A 17,464-nucleotide genomic window follows, 5' to 3' on the forward strand; every position below is an offset into this window, starting at 1 on the left:
GGGAGATGGGGTGAGGGCGTCGCCAGGCAGATTCTCTGTCCCGGTGGGCCGACTGCACGGGGGAGGTGGCCGTGGCCCAAGAGATGTAGAGGATCCAGGGTGAGACTCCTGCGAACCTGAGCTTTGAACATCACTCCTCTGAGTCTCCGTTAATTCTAGGTCATTTTACTAAATGACGAGGCTACAGTAAGGATTAAACGATGAGACATAGATGAAAAAAAGGGCTCATCAGATAATAGAACTTTAATACGCGTGGGAAAGTAAATATCCTTTAGGGAGAAACAGAAAACCCTCCCCCTCTTGTGGTGGTGTCATTCCTCAAGTGATTTTGGACCCGGTGAGTGCCAGGCGCTGTGCTGTGTGCTGGGGGTACCGGTTCGTCTCCACCTTGGACGCAGTGTGCCCTCCCTGGCTGCCGTCGAGGTTGCCTTGTACTTGAGAGGGCCTGGCTGTGGGCAGACAGGATCGTGCAGCGGGAACCAGGCAAGCCTCCCCTTCTCCCGCCAGGCTGAACCGGCCTCTGACCCTCTCAGAGAAGATCGTGTATGGACACCTGGATGACCCGGCCAACCAGGAGATCGAGCGGGGCAAGACATACCTGCGGCTGCGGCCTGACCGCGTGGCCATGCAGGATGCCACGGCCCAGATGGCCATGCTGCAGTTCATCAGCAGCGGCCTGCCCAAGGTGGCCGTGCCGTCCACCATCCACTGTGACCATCTGATCGAGGCCCAGCTCGGTGGGGAGAAGGACCTGCGTCGGGCCAAGGTGAGCTGGAGGTGGTGGGGAGGTGGGCAGTGGGTGTGACGCGGGACGAGAGGCAACGCCCTTGAACGAGGGCATCGCCCCCTAGTTCTAAGGGACTGTGGTTTAGTCTTTTTCTCTTCTGCCTCTAAGAACACCACTTGCTCTTTGTGAAGATGTTAGAAAATACTGAGAAGACCTAGAGAAAGCAAAAATCATCCCCAGTCTTAACCATACTAAAGGTACTCTTTTCGGGTCCTTTTTCTATAATAAAACAGAGTATGAGGTGAATGGTGCAGGTAGCAGGTTCTGATCCTTGTCTCCAGTTGCTCTGGAGAGTCGTCACTCGTGTCCTTGCCAGGCCCCTGGGGACCTTGGCAGGGAGGTGGGTGAACAGTGTCACTGTTGGTAAACTTGAGGCGTCCAAGTTGTGTGCAGTCCCACAACTGCATGGGGGTGAGGCTAGGGCCAGACCCTTCTCCCAGCTCCCACTGACTGATAACCGCTGTGGTCTTTCTTCCTCTGTGAGTTTTGCTTAATGAGGTGGAAGGGGCTGGCTGCCACACTGAACACCTTGGATTACCCTCTCTTCCTTAGGAAGCCTAATTCACGCGCCTTCCTCCAGGCTCTGCTGTGGTACCCTTGTGTGTGCCCGCTCTTGGCAACATGCGGTCTCTCGCAGCTCTGGGCCTCCACCCTCTCCACCCAGTCATGGACGTGGGCCCCGCTCTTGGGGGCCGTCGACAGGAGCTGAGTGCTGGCAGGGCTGCCGCCCGACGGGCGCAGAGCATGGCGCGCAGTTGAAAGTGCTTCGGCTCCCAGGGTTGGCAGCTCAGCCAGCCTCTCAGGCCCTTGGGAGAGGCTCAGGGCGGCTTTCCCCTCAGGCCCCCCCGCCTACCTGCTCACAGCGACTGCCCTCAGCTGGCAGAGTCCAGCCGGCTGGCCCGTGGTTCCCATGTTAGCAGCAGTCTTGGCACCTGGTAACATGACGGGGTCCTGCGGTGCTGGGGACTGGGTCCTCTTCAGCCTGAGAGATGCATGACTGCCCACAGCAGGGCCATCCCTCTCGGAAGTCGGCCCTCCCCTGACTTTATGGATTAAAATCTACCTTCTGGAGATGAGATTCACAGAGTCATGGGGTCTCAGAACCCAATTCCTGCTTTACTTCACCCATGTTTATTGAACGTTAATTTTATGCCAGACACTGTGCTGGGATTCAGTATGAACGTGGATCTTAGAGTCCAGTAGAGAGACAGCAGCTAAGCAGTTACGCAGACTGGTAACTACTAGTCTGTACGTGTATTCTGAAGGAAGCGTGTGGGACTCTGGAAAGTGTGTGTGGAGTCGGGGACGATGTAACATGTAAGCTGAGACCAGAACAGATGAGGAAGCACATTCTAGACAGAGCAGGGTTCCTCAAGGCCTTGAGGCTGGAAGAAACCTGATGCCTTTATGGAGCTGGAAGGGGGCCTGTGGGCCTGGGGCTCTGAGGTGGGCCGGGCAGGAGTAGGAGGGCCTTGAGGCCTCCGGGCAGGAGAGTGGTCGGATTTCCATGTGTTTGTAAAGGCCCCCTCTGGTTGGAGCTCAGAGAGGCAGGTCTCTGTGTCCAGGGTCACAGAGACCAGCAGAGAGGCATCTAGGCTGAGTCAGGTGCAGACAGCAGAGCGCTCCATGCCCACCTGGCTGTCTCCCCCGCCCCCCACCCCGCCATCCGCATGGACACAGGAGCGGCTGCAGCCACAGCCACCCGCTCCTGCCCTCGGTACCAGTTATATCAGTGACTGATTTGTAAATGAGGAGACCAACGGATTAATTATTAATCAGAAAGAGACTGCTGTGGGGACCCAAGCTCTTTGTCTGCCACTCTTTCACTTAGGGGAGCCACACGTGCCCTCAGAAGGATGTGTGGTTGGTCTGCAGTTTATTTTTATTGTTATTACTTCTAATCTTTATTTATTTGGCTGCACCAGATCTTACATGCAGTATGTGGGATCTAATTCCCTGACCAGGGGTCGAACCCAGGCCCCCCGCATCGGGAGTGTGGAGTGCTAGCCACACTGCACCACTGGGAAAGTCCAGTTGGTCTGGAGTTTAAATGAAGGGGACTGCGTGCTTTGAGGGTGTTTCTTGGAGGGCCTAGTGGAGCCCACAGTGAGTCCCTCCTCTGCCTGTGGTCCCATCCCTTTTGTCCCTGAGGTCTCACCTGTCCAGGGACATGCTTGGTTGTCCAGTTAAACGTTGGCCTCATATCCTTCGGCTGGGGTAGCCTTCCCTTCCCCCTGAGGAAGTTGCCTTTGAATTACAGGCGTACTGGTTACCGTCCTGCTGTCTGTTTGGCTGAAACCTACAGTTGAGAACATGGTCCATCTGACAGTCTTTCATTTGGGGCCCATGAAACATATTACCAAGTGTTGAGCACCTACCACACGGTAGACAGTGGTCTAGGTGTTCTGAGATGTAGCCTCTGTGAGGGCAGTAGCTTTGTTCCTATTACAATGTAGTGACGGGCTCTGGCTGGACAGGCCTGGTTTCAAACTCTGACTTGTCTGTTTAAGTAGGGTCTTGAGCAAGACCTCTGAGTTTCTGTTTTTGCGTCTGTAAAATGGGGTTTGTTTTGGTGTGGTACCATTTCCATAGTGGGCATTCAGTAGACATTAGCCAGGATTACAGACAAGGCATCCGAGGCTCCAAAGGAGAAACAACACCCAACATGAGGCGTGGTGGGACCGAGTGGTCCACTCCGTCCCACTGCTTCCCTCTGGCAGTTCCCCTCCCCCCACTGTGTCCCACTTAGTCCTGTGGTGTCTTGCTGCCCCCTCACTGCTGGCCTTGACCAGGGACCTGAGTGCCGGAAGGACCCTTCTGCAAATAAGGAAGCGGAGACCCAGGGCGGGGAAGGGATTTGTTCTGGACCTACTCCCTGGCCATGTGTCACAGAACTGGGCTCCGTCTCTGTTTCCTGGTCTTTCTCCTGGGCCTGCCGGCCGAGACTTGCGGGCCGGCATCCAAACCCTTTGGGAATTATTTGTAGAAGGCCTCCAGGAGAGGGCCTGCCTTTCCAGTGCCAGCATTTCAGTCACAGGGGAGAGGAGGTGGAGGGAGGGAGGCATGAGCAAACTGTTTCTAATGCCCTGGTTATTGATTTCTCTCAATAGGACATAAACCAGGAAGTGTATAATTTCCTGGCCACTGCAGGTGCCAAGTACGGCGTAGGCTTCTGGAGGCCTGGCTCTGGAATCATTCACCAGGTAAAGCAGGGCCTGGCCAGCCTTTGGGGGTGGGCAGAGGAGCACGCTGCCCTTTGGACCTGGGCAGCACCTCCGGGTCTGTACGAGTAGGGGCCTCAGTGGGCAATTGGATGATGTTTTCATCAACCCTTAGACTCCACTTTCATTTTAAAATTAATTTTCTCGGGGTCAAGTTACACATTCTCACCGTCCACGTGGGAATTTAAAGCCGTCCCTTCTGACCAGCATTTTCACGTTGGCGTGTTTTGTGTTGTACCGTCTTCTGAACGTTCGTACGTATCGCAGTGTTTTTTGTTTTGCTTTTCTCCACAAGCGTCGTACCTTGGGTGGATTGCTAATACTTGATGAGAAAGGCACTCTGCAGATAGTAACTTACGCAGTGCTCGCCGTGACCCGGTGAGTCTGGTGGTTGTATTGTCCGCACCTTACAGATGAGGAAGCTGAGGAATGGAGATTTAATCTCCTTGCCCAGGGACATCCGGCTCACCGATTGTGGAGTCAGGCTCCTGCGAACATCCGGGCAGCCTGGCCCTGGGGCCCGTGCTCTGCCCGCTCTGTGGTCTCCTATCACACCAGGGGCTCATCCCCTCTCAGTGCAGGGGGTGCCCCTCAGAGTCCGTGGCCGCTTGCTGGAGTTCTGGAGGGGGAGGTACCACAGGTCATGTGGCCACATCAGCCAGGAGCTCTTCTGGGTCTCCCCAGGAGTGAATATTCTCTTGATAGGAGAATATCGTGTGTGTGTGTGTGTGTGTGTGTGTGTGTGAGTGTGAGTGTGTGTTTCTGGAGAGATAGTTGATTAGCTTTCATCAGAGGTGTCTGTTCAGGACTGCTGAATGGCGTGCGGGGTGTGTGCTGGTGTGTGTTCATCTGCCCTCCATCCTGTGTGTGAAACCTGCCTCTTCGTACCTTCCCAAGGTGACCCTTCTCCCCACCTCCAGCCTAGGCCTCACTTCCAGATGCGCTGAGTCAGGCTGTAACCCAACCCTGCCTGGGCTCCCACACCGCCCCACTCAGAAACTAGAGCCCACAGATCACCGCTCTGCCCTTTCAAACCCTCTCCCTTGCCAGGAAGGGGCTCCCCGCGAATGGCAGGTCACATTGGTCTGCAGGGGCCAGAAGGCCTCTCTCAGCGGCAGGGTAAGGGAGTCTGGTGGATCCAAACTTGGCTTTTTGTCAAGGGGACCCCAATCCAAGCGTCCCGCATTCCCCGAGTGCAGATGCCCAGGCCTTTTTGGGAGCTTTTGGGCCTAGGTTTTTAAAAAGAAAGTTCCTAGGGACTGTGTGATCTCTGTACAGCTTTCCTCTTCTTCCCCCCTCTCCCCCATGTTAGGCAGCTTCAATCCGCCATGTCCACAACAAACCTTAGTCCTTTCCCTCTGCCTCGAATGCCCTGGCTGATCCCTCCTCCACCATGCTGCTTCCTGGTTCCCCCTGTGCAGCCCTGGCCCTCCGGTGCCCAGCACTGGGGGTCTCTGTGACCCTGTGGGACCCTTCGCTTTACGACCACAGAGTGTGCCGCGTGCCCTGTGGGGACCGGGCCTGTGGCTTGTTTACTCCACTCAGCTCTGGGCCTGCGGCCAGGTCAGTGCAGAATAGGTCCTCAGTGCGTGTGGCTCCTGCAGATAGATGCTGCATTTCCAGTTTTATGTTCTCAGTGTTAGTCCAGCCTAAAAATACACTTCTTGCCCACCACACCCCCACCTGCCTAACCGAATGCAGCTGACCGCTGAGGTCGCTGTCACAACCAGCTTCTTTGTGATGCTTTCTGCAGTCCTCCAGTCTGCGCCGACCACTCCTTTCTGGATGTGGACCATGTTCACAGTCTACACTGTGTGGTCATAATGAATTCTGTGTGTCTGGTCTTCATGGAGCAGGCTTTTACAACCTTGAGTTTTGGAAATTAACTAACTAGTTTTAAATCTTTGTATTGGCTGAGGATAGGAGGACTGGAGAAGTGAAACAGGTAAACAGTGTTCTTTGCAACAGTTGATTTTGTTAGGGATTCCCTCCTTGTTGGCCTCTTCTCCCAGCCAGCTGGCTCATTTCTGGGGAAGGAACCAGGTCTTCTAACTTCCCGCATTCCCAAGAGGCGAGACCCCTCAAACCTTGCTCAGTCTGCTGAGCAAATGCCTCGCCCGAGGCAGAGGCCCTGGGATTTCTGTAATATTCCAGGGAACCTGCCCACCTTTCAGTTGGTCTTGACAATTCATAAGAGCCTTTCACCGCTCTGATCTCACTTAGCGTCCCCGACATCCATAATATGTGTGTTTTGAGACACAAGTCCATATGACGGTGAGCCACAGGACCTCAGGTGAAGGCTTTTGGCTGCAAAATAAGACTGCCTCTCCCAGGCATTATTGCAGCTTGCTGCTGCTGCTGCTAAGTCGCTTCAGCTGTGTCCAACTCAGTGTGACCCCATAGACAGCAGCCCACCAGGCTCCGCCATCCCTAGGATTCTCCAGGCAAGAACACTGGAGTGGGTTGCCATTTCCTTCTCCAATGCATAAAAGTGAAAGTGAAGTCGCTGAGTCATCTCCGACTCTTTGCGACCCCATGGACTGCAGCCCACCAGGCTCCTCTGTCCATGGGATTTTCCAGGCAAGAGTACTGGAGTGGGGTGCCATCGCCTTCTCCGATTACAGCTTGAGGGACATGCTCCCATCACATCCTCACGGTGACCCAGTGAGGACTGCACTACTGTCAGCTGCTCTACAGATGGGAAGCAGAGGCTTGGAGAGAAGTGCATTGCCTGGGGCCCACAGCAGGGTGGTGGGGCCAGAACTGAGGCCCAAACATGGTTCCCTTTGGCCGCAGCTCTCCTTGGGCAACCCCGCAGCCTCAGTGTGTCCAGCACCTCAGGTGGTGGGCGGGGCTGCTCTGGGATTGCTGCCCCTGTGGCTGCATCAGGTATCTTGGGGGGAAATGCTCACTGCCACCTCCTCCCTCCCCTGTGCTGGAGCCAGGCCATGGAAGATTGTCCGCTCTCTGGAGAAGCCAGATAAGCACACTCGACACATCCACCACGTGAGGCAGAGAGTGTTATCGGAAGCACTTTTGATCAGTCAGCATTGTTCCCGGGCTTGGCTCAGGACACACTCTTGTATCCCAGGTCATCTGGTTCTCACCACCATCCTGGGGTCGGGATGGTGCAGCCATTCTTAATACTGTGCTAACAGATGAGGAAACTGAGGTCCAGGGAGGCCGTTACTAGTCCAAGTCATACAATCAGGAACTTCCAGAGCTGTTCCTGAGCCCAAGCTACCAGTCTCCCAGGTTGCTGGCTCATCTAGGCTACACTGGAGAGGCCCCATGCAGGAGGCGTGCCTAGGACTAACTCAGTGGCCCAGTGTTGGCAGGGGGCAGTCTTGCAGACCCCACTGGAGCGCTAAGCTCCTTTCTCTGCTAAGGGCTTTTAAACAGAAGACCTTGGATTCTTTTTCAGATCATTCTGGAAAACTATGCATACCCTGGGGTTCTTCTGATTGGCACTGATTCCCACACCCCTAATGGCGGTGGCCTGGGAGGCATCTGCATTGGAGTCGGGGGTGCTGATGCCGTGGACGTCATGGCTGGGATCCCCTGGGAGTTGAAGTGCCCCAAGGTGAGAAGTGGGGAGGGGCTTGTGTTGGGGTGGCAGCAGAGGGGTGGTTGGTGGGGCGAGTAGGAGATGTGGGACCCACAAGAGCTGAGAGCATAGGTCAGGCTCAGCTCTCTCTGGGAAGGAGGCAGGGAGAAATAAGCCCGAGTGAGAATTCCAGCAGGTGGATTCCTGGTTCGAACGTGGCGTGTGACACAAGGGCCTGTGCCTGCTTTCTTGCCCCACCTACTCAGGTGATCGGCGTGAAGCTGACAGGCTCCCTTTCTGGCTGGACCTCACCTAAAGATGTGATCCTGAAGGTGGCGGGTATCCTCACAGTGAAAGGTGGCACGGGCGCCATCGTGGAGTACCACGGGCCTGGAGTAGACTCCATCTCCTGCACCGGTGAGGACGGCGGCCGCGGGCGTGCTCCCAGCCTTTGCGGGCCCATGGGCCTGTGGCTGAGCTGTAGACGCAGTGGCTGGCCTGCCCATGAGGCTCTGGCCAGTCAGTTTGGGAACTTGCAATGGGCTCTTAGAGGTAGAGGGGAGGTTGTCTAGTCCAGGCCCTTCATTTAATGGGACGCTGGGGCCCTTCGAGGATGGCGGGTCACTTCCCTGTGGCCACACAGAGTTAGGGGCTGAGCCAGTGTGGCCATGGCCATGGACTGCCTTGACTGATCCAGAAGAAGCCACAGAAGGTGGAGGTGGTGGGCGGGGACACAGAGCAGCCCCATTCTCACACTCTCCCTTGCCTGGAGTCAGAGCCTCACTCTCTTCTTTTGGGTTAGAGCCCATCACCTGTTAGTCTCTAAGACCAGGTGGGAGCCAGCCCCCTCCCTACTCATCACTCCTGGTGATCTGGCCTCAATGCCTGGGCCCTCAGAAATCCAAGTAGAGTTGGAATGAGCCTTAGAGATGGTTCAGTTCAGACTTCCCTGCCTGCCTCAGTTCCACAGCACCCCCACAGAACTGGAGTTCAGCCGGTGCTTGTATCCCTCCAGTGCTGCAGGGCTCACTCCTGTAAGTAGCCCTTGCTGCTGATGGACGTTCTGTTAGGAAGTTGGCAACAAGCACAGACCCATGTCCCAGCAACACCATGGGGCTGGAGTGCTGGTTGCAGTCAAGACGTCTGTAACCTCCCCAGTTCCGTGGGCGTCTCTGTGGTCCAGGCCGTAGACGTCATTCCAGTATTATAGCTGGAAAACCCCAGGCCCAGAAACATTTCCACCGTGGTGTGGCTGAAAGCACGTGGGCCTGCCCGTCAAGCAGGCAGGCAGACCCAGTCCCGAAGGCCTTTGCTGGCATTTGCTTTATGGCATGACCGTGGACCTCTCTGAGTCGGTTCCCTCACCTGCAAATGGACACAGCAACAGCTGGGCGGTCTGGCCAGGTCAGCTCTCATCACATGGTGGCCATCTAGTCTGCTGAGCAGGCAGCCAGGCCCGGAATTGGAGCTCTGCTCGTAGGGCTAGAATCTTGTGTTCTTCTCCCCGTATCCAGCAGCCACCCTGACAGCCGGGACACTGGGCTCCAGCCCCATGGCCTCTCTTTCCTGGCCCTCCTTTTAATCCTGAACCACAAGGGCAGTGAGAGCGAGGGAAGAAGTGATGCCAGCTCCCTGGTGCAAAGATATGTGTGCACCTCTAGCAGGTGTGGGGGCCTTGCCCAGCTGCTCAGCCGGCCCTGTGGGTTCTCTCTCTACAGGCATGGCGACCATCTGCAACATGGGTGCAGAAATCGGGGCCACCACTTCGGTGTTCCCTTACAACCACAGGATGAAGAAATACCTGAGCAAGACAGGCCGGGCAGGTGAGCCGGTGGGGGTTCTAATGCCCGCGTCTCTGAACTGACTTCAGGGCTCTGAGAAGCCCCTGGAAGTCTGTGAGAGCTTATGTGTGTGACTGCTCCTGAGTGGGCTTTTGTAGCTCTCATCAGCTTCTCAGAGGCTCTGGCCTCTCAGCGTGAAACATCATGGCTCAGGGATTTAGTTCCCCTGAACAAGCATCCTTGGGATTTAGTTTCCCCCGCAAACGGCGTCTGAATTCGGTTCTTCTTGGTCTGGTCCCTGGCGCCCTCTATGGGAAGCTCTGTAAATGACATGTATTTGCTTCTGTTTGTAATTCCTACTCTAGCAGGGAAGGAGGAAAATCATTTGGTGCAAGAACCACTTTCTCAGCCTCCCCCAACAACTTCCCTGAGCTTAGCTTCTTTGAAACCCAGAGTTGGAAATGGGGCCTGGGGAGAGCTTGTTGGGTCTTCTGAAGGGAGGCGACTGGTGGAGCCAGAGGCTGGGGGACCTGGGGAGAGCTTGTCACTTTGTTTCCAAGCTCTCTGTACACAGAATCCTACCTGGAAGACTCTTCCTTTAGTTATCAAGTAACTTCTCCTCTAAAATTCAGTGCTTCTCCTCTCCCTGACTCTGAACCCCAAGTCAGTGCCCGTCCTCAGTGTCCCCACGTTCCTGTGCCTCTCTCGTGTTATGTTGTAACTTCTGGCTCACTGAGAGCGCCTTCACTAGACTGTGAATTCCTCGAGGGCAGGGACTGTGTCCTCTGCTGTTGTTTTGTTCCTTTGTTTGCCCAGTCAGTGCCCAGGGCCCGGTGTGTGCGGCAGATGCTGGGTAACTGGTTCTGAGGGATGGATGGATGGATGGATGGATGGAGTCTTGTGACCAATTTCTGTCTTACATGCTTCAGTCTCCCTCCCTTGTTGATTTCAGATATTGCCAACCTTGCTGATGAATTCAAGGATCACTTGGTACCTGACTCTGGCTGCCATTATGACCAACTGATTGAAATTAACCTCAGTGAGGTGAGGCAGGGCATTGGTTCTAGGGAGTTTCTGAGGGTGGGGGTTGTTCAGGCGCCATCTGGAGACTTCTGGTGGGCCTCAGGGAGAGCTTGGGCAGGTCCCTGGCTGCACACCCAGCAAGGCTCTTGAGTTTTGGTTCCCCAGCTGGTCATTCAGAAACATTCAGTTTGCCCCTGCCTCAGCTCTCGGAGAAGCCAAGATTTTACCCTTGAGCTTGCTTTGTTGTGAGAATTCAGAGGGCAGGGCCAAAGATTCCAAGCCCGACCCTGGTGCCCTGAGACCTGTAGATCAGGGTAGCATTTGGAAGGCCAGAGGAAGGATGGGCTGGAGGAACCAAAGTAGCAGAACAGAGCAGCCGAGGGTTTGGGCCCTGAAGCCAACCTGCACAAGTTCAAATTCTGACTCTGCCACTTAAGCTTGTGACCTTACTTAAGGTCACTATGGGCCTCACTTCATCATGTATAAAACCCGAGGCAGTCATGGGAACTGAATGAGCTAATTCATGTAACAACTGTTGCTGATATTTATTGAGGGCTAATTGGGTGCCAGGCACTTCAGTCAGTGCTTCACGTTGGTGATAAGTAGCATCACGTATAAAATGTCTGGCCTCCAGATTCCAGAAGCACCACCTCACTGGAGATAACGGGCTGAGGGAGCCGGCAGCCTTGATTCATCCCATGCCTCTGCTGTCTCCAAGCTCGTGACCTTGGGCAAGGCAGGCAGCTCTGCCATCTGCAGGCGGGAGATAATGACCTTGGGGGTTGGAGGGCTCCAGGAGCGGGTGCATGGACAGTGCCCGCTGTTCGGGCCCTTCCTGGGATGAGGTGTGAGCTGTAGAACGAGAGCTGGCCTCCCAGGCCCACCATGATTGGGCGAGCAGAAGCCAGGCCACCTCGAAGGAAAGAGGTGTCACACACCAAGCTGAGTTCCTCCCCACTCCCGCCCCCACCTCTTTTGCTTCAGCTGAAGCCGCATATCAATGGGCCCTTTACCCCTGACCTGGCTCACCCTGTGGCAGAAGTGGGCAGTGTGGCAGAGAAGGAGGGGTGGCCCTTGGACATCCGAGTTGGTGAGTACCCCCACCCCCAATCCCAGAGCCAGCAGGTCCGCCCAGGGCTGTGGACCATCGCCCGTGCTTACCGTGGGGCCCTCCTGAATGGTTCAGGCACTTTCTGAAATAGTTTTTTTTCCCTCCACAGCTTCTTAAAGAAATTACTTTTTCTTGGTATAAAAGAAATATGTATCGGTGTAGAGACTATTGACAAGAATTTTAAAACACCCTCAATCTCCACCCTCAGCCAGAACCAGCTCTTTGTACATGCCCATACTGATGTGTGTAAATTTTGTTTTACGAACATTTCCTCTTTGAACCACCATGCCTAACTTGACTTTACGTGCTTTACACACACACACTGGCATGTCAGTATCACTGGTGTCATCTTTTCGTGAAGCACGTGAACCCCGGTGGCCTGAGAGTGAATCTGACCCTGCCCCTTCATAGCTGGGTGACCGTGGGCTCGCTGCTTTGCCCCCTGTACCTCGGTTCCCCAGCTGTGAAATGGGGGTGATACGGTTAAACTTGCTGGGAGGGGGGACGTGTTGAGGGCTGGCAAGAGCTTCCAACAGCGCCTAGCATGAGGCGCTGCCCAGTGTGTGCAGCCTTACTAGTTGACGTAAATAAAAAGAAGTCTTTTGGTAACTTAATAATTAGAAAATAAATCACTGAACTGGTAAGACAGACTGTCTCTCTCTATAGACAGTGTGATGTCATCCAGTCTTTATTGGCTTTTTGAATAACTATGATAGACTTCTTTAAAAGAATTCTTTTCTTCCTGATTATAAAACCAAGCAGAAAGCCAGAGAACACTACAAAGTATAAAAGAAAATGGGCCTCTAGGTCCTTGCCCAGCAGTGGTCCCTGTCCTTAGTGTAGTGGGGGCCCTCCAGTGTGTGTCCACACACAGACTCTGTTCACTCTGAGACAGTGGGTTATACGCTGCCAAGGGTGTTCAGCGTCGTGCTCAGTCGCCACAGTTTCTCTTAAGTGTCTGGGTTGAGAGGATAGACAGCGAGATAGGTTGCTTCCAACTTCTGTCTGTTGGGAGCAGGGTCGGGGAACCCTTGACTGGATGTGGATCGTTTGCAGTCGGGCGGAGCTCTGGTCACTCTCCTCCTGACGGTCCATCCCCCCACCCACGATGCACCAGGTCTGATTGGCAGCTGTACCAACTCCAGCTATGAAGACATGGGCCGCTCCGCAGCCGTGGCCAAGCAGGCGCTGGCCCACGGACTCCAGTGCAAATCCCAGTTCACCATCACCCCAGGCTCGGAGCAGATCCGCGCCACCATCGAGCGGGATGGCTATGTGAGTGCCCGTGCGCCGCGCCCCAGCTCCCCCACCCCTCTGCTGAGGAACATGGCTGCAGGGCAGATCTGGTGCCCTGGGGTTCCCGCCAGCCTGCCTCTGACCACTCCCCGTCCTCTCTCCCCACTGCAGGCACAGATCCTGAGGGATGTGGGTGGCATCGTCCTGGCCAATGCCTGCGGGCCTTGCATTGGCCAATGGGACAGGTGAGAAGCACAGGGGTTTTTTTTAATGTATTTTTTAAAATTAATTTTTTTTTAATCAAAGGATAATTGCTTTACAGAATTTTGTTGTTTTCTGCCAAAGAAGCACAGTTTTGTAGGATGGCCCCTTGTGTTCTGGGGTACAGAGCCCCAGATGTTGAGGGGAGATGCCCTTGGGGTGGAGCTTCCAGGGCTGTAGGATATTAGAAGACTTTTCCAGGCAGGACTAGAAAGTTGGGCTGGAGGTAAAGAGGAAGAGTCCCCCGCAGTGCTGAGTGGCTGCCTGCCCAAAGCCTGGGGAGTGGGAAGAAGCCAGGGAGGCCTCATCCTAACGCACATGGTGGGGGGCTTAGATGGACCCTCCTGAAAGGACGCCATAGCCCCGGTCAGGGATCCCTGGCCTTGGTCTGGCCTCTTGTCTTAACGTGTGGCTTCTAACAAACCTCAGTGATGCCTGCGGTTCCCTCCTGCTCCATGGGTGTGAGTCGAGTCCCAGGAGGAGGTGACCATTTCCAGGTCTTTCCATTTCCCCCTCCTCTGCCATGAGCTCGGCAGGTCAGGCCAGCTGATAAGGCCAGATGTCCCTAACTGTGTCCCCTTTGACCTGGCAGGAAGGACATCAAGAAGGGGGAGAAGAACACCATCGTCACCTCCTACAACAGGAACTTCACAGGCCGCAACGACGCAAATCCTGAGACCCACGCCTTCGTCACGTCCCCAGAGGTGAGGCTCCGCCCTAACCCAGGATGGCCTCTGGGGGCCCTGCCCTGGCCAGTCAGGGGGGTGGGGGCCCCGCAGGGCTGCTGAAGGAAGGTTGGCATCACAGGGCCAGGAGTTGTTAGAGCAGAAACCAAGAGCCACAGGCCTTGCCAACCCCAGGCATCGAGCTCCCTGGGTGTGCCCTGCCTGGCTCCCCTCAGCCCCAGGAGTGTGAGGTTTTGTTAGAGTCACCACCGGAGACAGAAGGCAGTCCTGCCTCCACCCGGCCACATGGGCCAGATCCTCAGTGCCCTGGGGTCCAGTTGGTGACCCGTGAACAACACAGGAGGCACCTGCACTGCCCAAGCCAGGAGGGAGGCCGTGCTGTCACGAGGAACAGTCAGTGAGCTGCATGCTCTGGGCACTCAGTGCTTGTCCACACACAGCCAGTCTTCTGTGACTTGTTTTTCCTGCGCTGGGTCTTTGTTGCGGTACGCAGGCTTTGCTCTAGTTGCAGCAAATGGGTCACTCTTGTTGCTTGTTGGGTTTCTCACCGCAGCGACTTTTTCTGCAGAGCATGGGCTCCAGGGTGCAAGGGCTCAGTAACTGTGGTACACGGACTTAGCTGCCCCACGGCACATGGAATCTTCTTGGACCAGGGATCAAACCCATGTCACCTCCTTTGGCAGGGGGATTCTTAACTAGTGAGCCACTAGGGAAATCCATGACTTGGTTTTTTAAGTGAGCATTCCAGAAATACTTCAGTGAAGAAATGGCCCCCTCCATGTTTTCAATGCTCATGAAGGAATGTCGTCATCATGGGAGCGTTTCTGTGCCAGGGCCTCTCGGGGTCCAGCACTGGCCCTGCCCAAGGAGGCGCTGAGGTCCAGGCCCCGGGGGGCAGTAGAGGTGGGTGCGTGAGTCCTCTGCAGGCCCTGGTCCCAGAGACATTGCCGCAGCTCCTGCCTGCCAGGGGAGAATCTGGAATTTCCCGGTTCCACCTCAGTTCCACCTTAGACTTCTGCTGAAGTAAAGGGATGGGCGGGGAGTTTGGTGCGAATGACAAACTGGCCACCTCCATTCCAGATTGTCACAGCCCTGGCCATTGCTGGCACCCTCAAGTTCAACCCAGAGACTGACTTCCTGACGGGCAAGGACGGCAAGAAGTTCAAGCTGGAGGCTCCAGACGCAGATGAGCTTCCTCGAGCGGTGAGCAGGCACGGCCTCTGCCTCCCGTCCTGCGGGCCCACCTCGGCTTGGGGCTCAGGGCCGCTGAGATGCTTCCGGCCCAGGAGGAGCACTCGCCGGGACGGGGAGCTTGGCGCACGGGGAGCTTGCCTGCCACGGGAGCATGTCCACGTGGGACTGAGGGCTTGACACCCAACCTGCCCTGTCGCCTGCTACAGGAGTTCGACCCCGGACAGGACACCTACCAGCACCCCCCCAAGGACAGCAGTGGGCAGCAGGTGGACGTGAGTCCCACCAGCCAGCGCCTGCAGCTCCTGGAGCCTTTCGACAAGTGGGACGGCCGAGACCTGGAGGACCTGCAGATCCTCATCAAGGTCAGCGGCTCGGGGACGCACGAACAGCCCTGCTGCCAGGGCACCCTCCCCTGATGGGCAGGAGGGCCCAGGAAACCACACAAGCCCCCACGGACCCTGGGGAGGACATGGTCAGGAGTCAGGCGGGGGCAGGAAGGGAGGTTTGGCTGTGGGGGAGTGAGGGGATCTGTGTCCCCCATTCTGCTGCCCTGTGCCAGGCCAGCTGCTCACGGGCCTCCGGGTGTAGGCAGTGAATGCAGCATTAGGAGGGCAGGGTGGGCACCGTGACCCTCACAGCAAGCCTCTGTGCACTGGGCTTGACTGGACAGGCTCTGGCCCCGTCGATTCCTAGTCCCGTGGTTGAGCATCGGGTAGGGCCTGTGCCTGGGAGCTGAGCTGACCGGCCAGAGGCCTTGGAGCCATGCCACACAGGCACTGTACTGTTTACTGCGGGGTCTGCAGGCAGTGACATAGCCACCGTTAAGCCCACATGGTAGACAAAACTGATCAGTCACCAGGCAGAACCCAGACACATCCTCGGGCTTGTCTGTCCCTGGCATGAATCTGCAGGTGGTTTCCCAACCTGGGCATCTCCTACCTAGGGGCCTCGGGCTGAAGGGCGAGTGAGCAATCACACGGGTCCTCCGTGCGTGGCTCTGCCCCTTGAGGGGCGGGGGACAGCCTTGCCTGAACCCTCTTGGCCAGAGCGTGGTGACGCCAAGACTGCAACCCGTGTCAGAGCCTCACCTGCTTCTTCTGTCCCCACCGCCTACCTCCAGAGGGCCTGTCGGTCCACCACTCAGAGCCCACACCCCGACCTCTGTTCTCTCTGCTCACCCACCCAAGGTCAAAGGGAAGTGTACCACCGACCACATCTCGGCTGCTGGTCCCTGGCTCAAGTTCCGTGGGCACCTGGACAACATCTCCAACAACCTGCTCATTGGCGCCATCAACGTGGAAAACGGCAAGGCCAACTCCGTGCGCAATGCCGTCACCCAGGAGTTCGGTCCTGTCCCTGACACCGCCCGCTACTACAAGGTGGGGCAGAGCTGGCGCTTGCTGGTGGCCAGGTCGGCACTCCCGCTCGGGGAACGGGGCGTCCACACTTGCAGCTGTGCAGTGGAATGGGGTCCCAGTGTCGAGGCGGCCCCATGTGCCCTGAGCTCTGGGTCACACAGGGGTGGGTCACACCTTCCCAGGCCCTGTCTCGTCCTGTCTTCTGAGGGTCTGGCTGGGGCTGGGTTCAGCTCTAACTTCCCTTGTCCTTGGGGTGCAGGTGAGGCGGGGGGCTCTGGCCTCTTGACCTGTGAGCCGTAGGAGGCCTGAGGGCTGAGCAGGAGGTGGGCCAGTGCCACCCTCTCCCTCATAAATTCACTCCTTACTCACCCCTGACAGAAACACGGCATCCGGTGGGTGGTGATTGGAGATGAAAACTATGGTGAGGGCTCGAGCCGGGAGCACGCAGCCCTGGAGCCTCGCCACCTTGGGGGCCGGGCCATCATCACCAAGAGCTTTGCCAGGATCCATGGTGAGCAGGAGCCCGGTCCCAGCCCCGCCCGCCTCCCCTCACTGGCAGCCCAGGGTCACCCGGCCCGCAGAGCCTGGCGGGGCTGGAGCCACGTGGCCGGTCTCCAGGGTGTGTCCACAGAGACCCCACAGCTCCCCGGCCTCCAGCCTCTGCCCCTTCTGGTTTGTCGGTTCTGACACCGCAGCTCCCCATCCCCGGCATATACTGGTCTCGCTTCCACACTTGGAGCAGTTGAGATCCAGGCCACGTGGTCAGAGGACCGTCTCTGATTGTCAGAGGCCTCAGGGAAACACAGGCACTCAAGCACACTAGCCTAGGGTCCCACGTCACTGGGAGAGCGACCAAGCTGGCCCTCGCGGTCAGGGACCCAGGTTTGTCCCCACGTGGCAGGACCTGGGGTGACCCTCCCAGAGCCCTAACTGGGCTTGGTTGGTGAGGTTCCTCACAGAGAAGGGAGGGACGGGACCTGCCCACTATGGACTACTGCCCTCTGCCTTCTAGAAACCAACCTGAAGAAGCAGGGCCTGCTGCCCCTCACCTTCGCTGACCCAGCTGACTACAACAAGATTCACCCTGTGGACAAGCTGACCATCAAGGGCCTGAAGGACTTTGCCCCCGGCAAGGTCAGGGGGCAGGGAAGGAGGGTGGGCCAGCCAAGCACATGCGTTTCTCCCAGAGCCGTCCTGAGAGGGGAGGGGAGGGGAGGGTTGCCCTCCTACACCTGGCCCCACCTGTACCTCCTTCCGTG

At 56.6% G+C, this 17,464-nt stretch overlaps 1 protein-coding gene across 1 annotated transcript in view; it reads left to right on the top strand.

Annotated features, from left to right (window-relative positions):
* ACO2 (aconitase 2) overlaps positions 1–17,464 on the top strand; it is a 49,171-nt gene that overhangs the window by 30,828 nt on the left and 879 nt on the right. The window contains exons 3-17 of the mRNA XM_061418654.1: positions 508–766; positions 3,898–3,990; positions 7,433–7,591; positions 7,822–7,972; positions 9,274–9,378; positions 10,289–10,380; positions 11,344–11,449; positions 12,588–12,745; positions 12,878–12,951; positions 13,560–13,671; positions 14,734–14,856; positions 15,054–15,209; positions 16,035–16,226; positions 16,584–16,716; positions 17,218–17,339. Coding sequence (XP_061274638.1) covers positions 508–766; positions 3,898–3,990; positions 7,433–7,591; positions 7,822–7,972; positions 9,274–9,378; positions 10,289–10,380; positions 11,344–11,449; positions 12,588–12,745; positions 12,878–12,951; positions 13,560–13,671; positions 14,734–14,856; positions 15,054–15,209; positions 16,035–16,226; positions 16,584–16,716; positions 17,218–17,339 — 2,035 coding nt within the window. The remainder of the gene's footprint in view (positions 1–507; positions 767–3,897; positions 3,991–7,432; positions 7,592–7,821; positions 7,973–9,273; positions 9,379–10,288; positions 10,381–11,343; positions 11,450–12,587; positions 12,746–12,877; positions 12,952–13,559; positions 13,672–14,733; positions 14,857–15,053; positions 15,210–16,034; positions 16,227–16,583; positions 16,717–17,217; positions 17,340–17,464) is intronic.

The sequence above is a fragment of the Bos javanicus genome, chromosome 5 (assembly GCF_032452875.1).
Source record: "Bos javanicus breed banteng chromosome 5, ARS-OSU_banteng_1.0, whole genome shotgun sequence".
Classification (NCBI taxonomy): domain Eukaryota; kingdom Metazoa; phylum Chordata; class Mammalia; order Artiodactyla; family Bovidae; genus Bos; species Bos javanicus.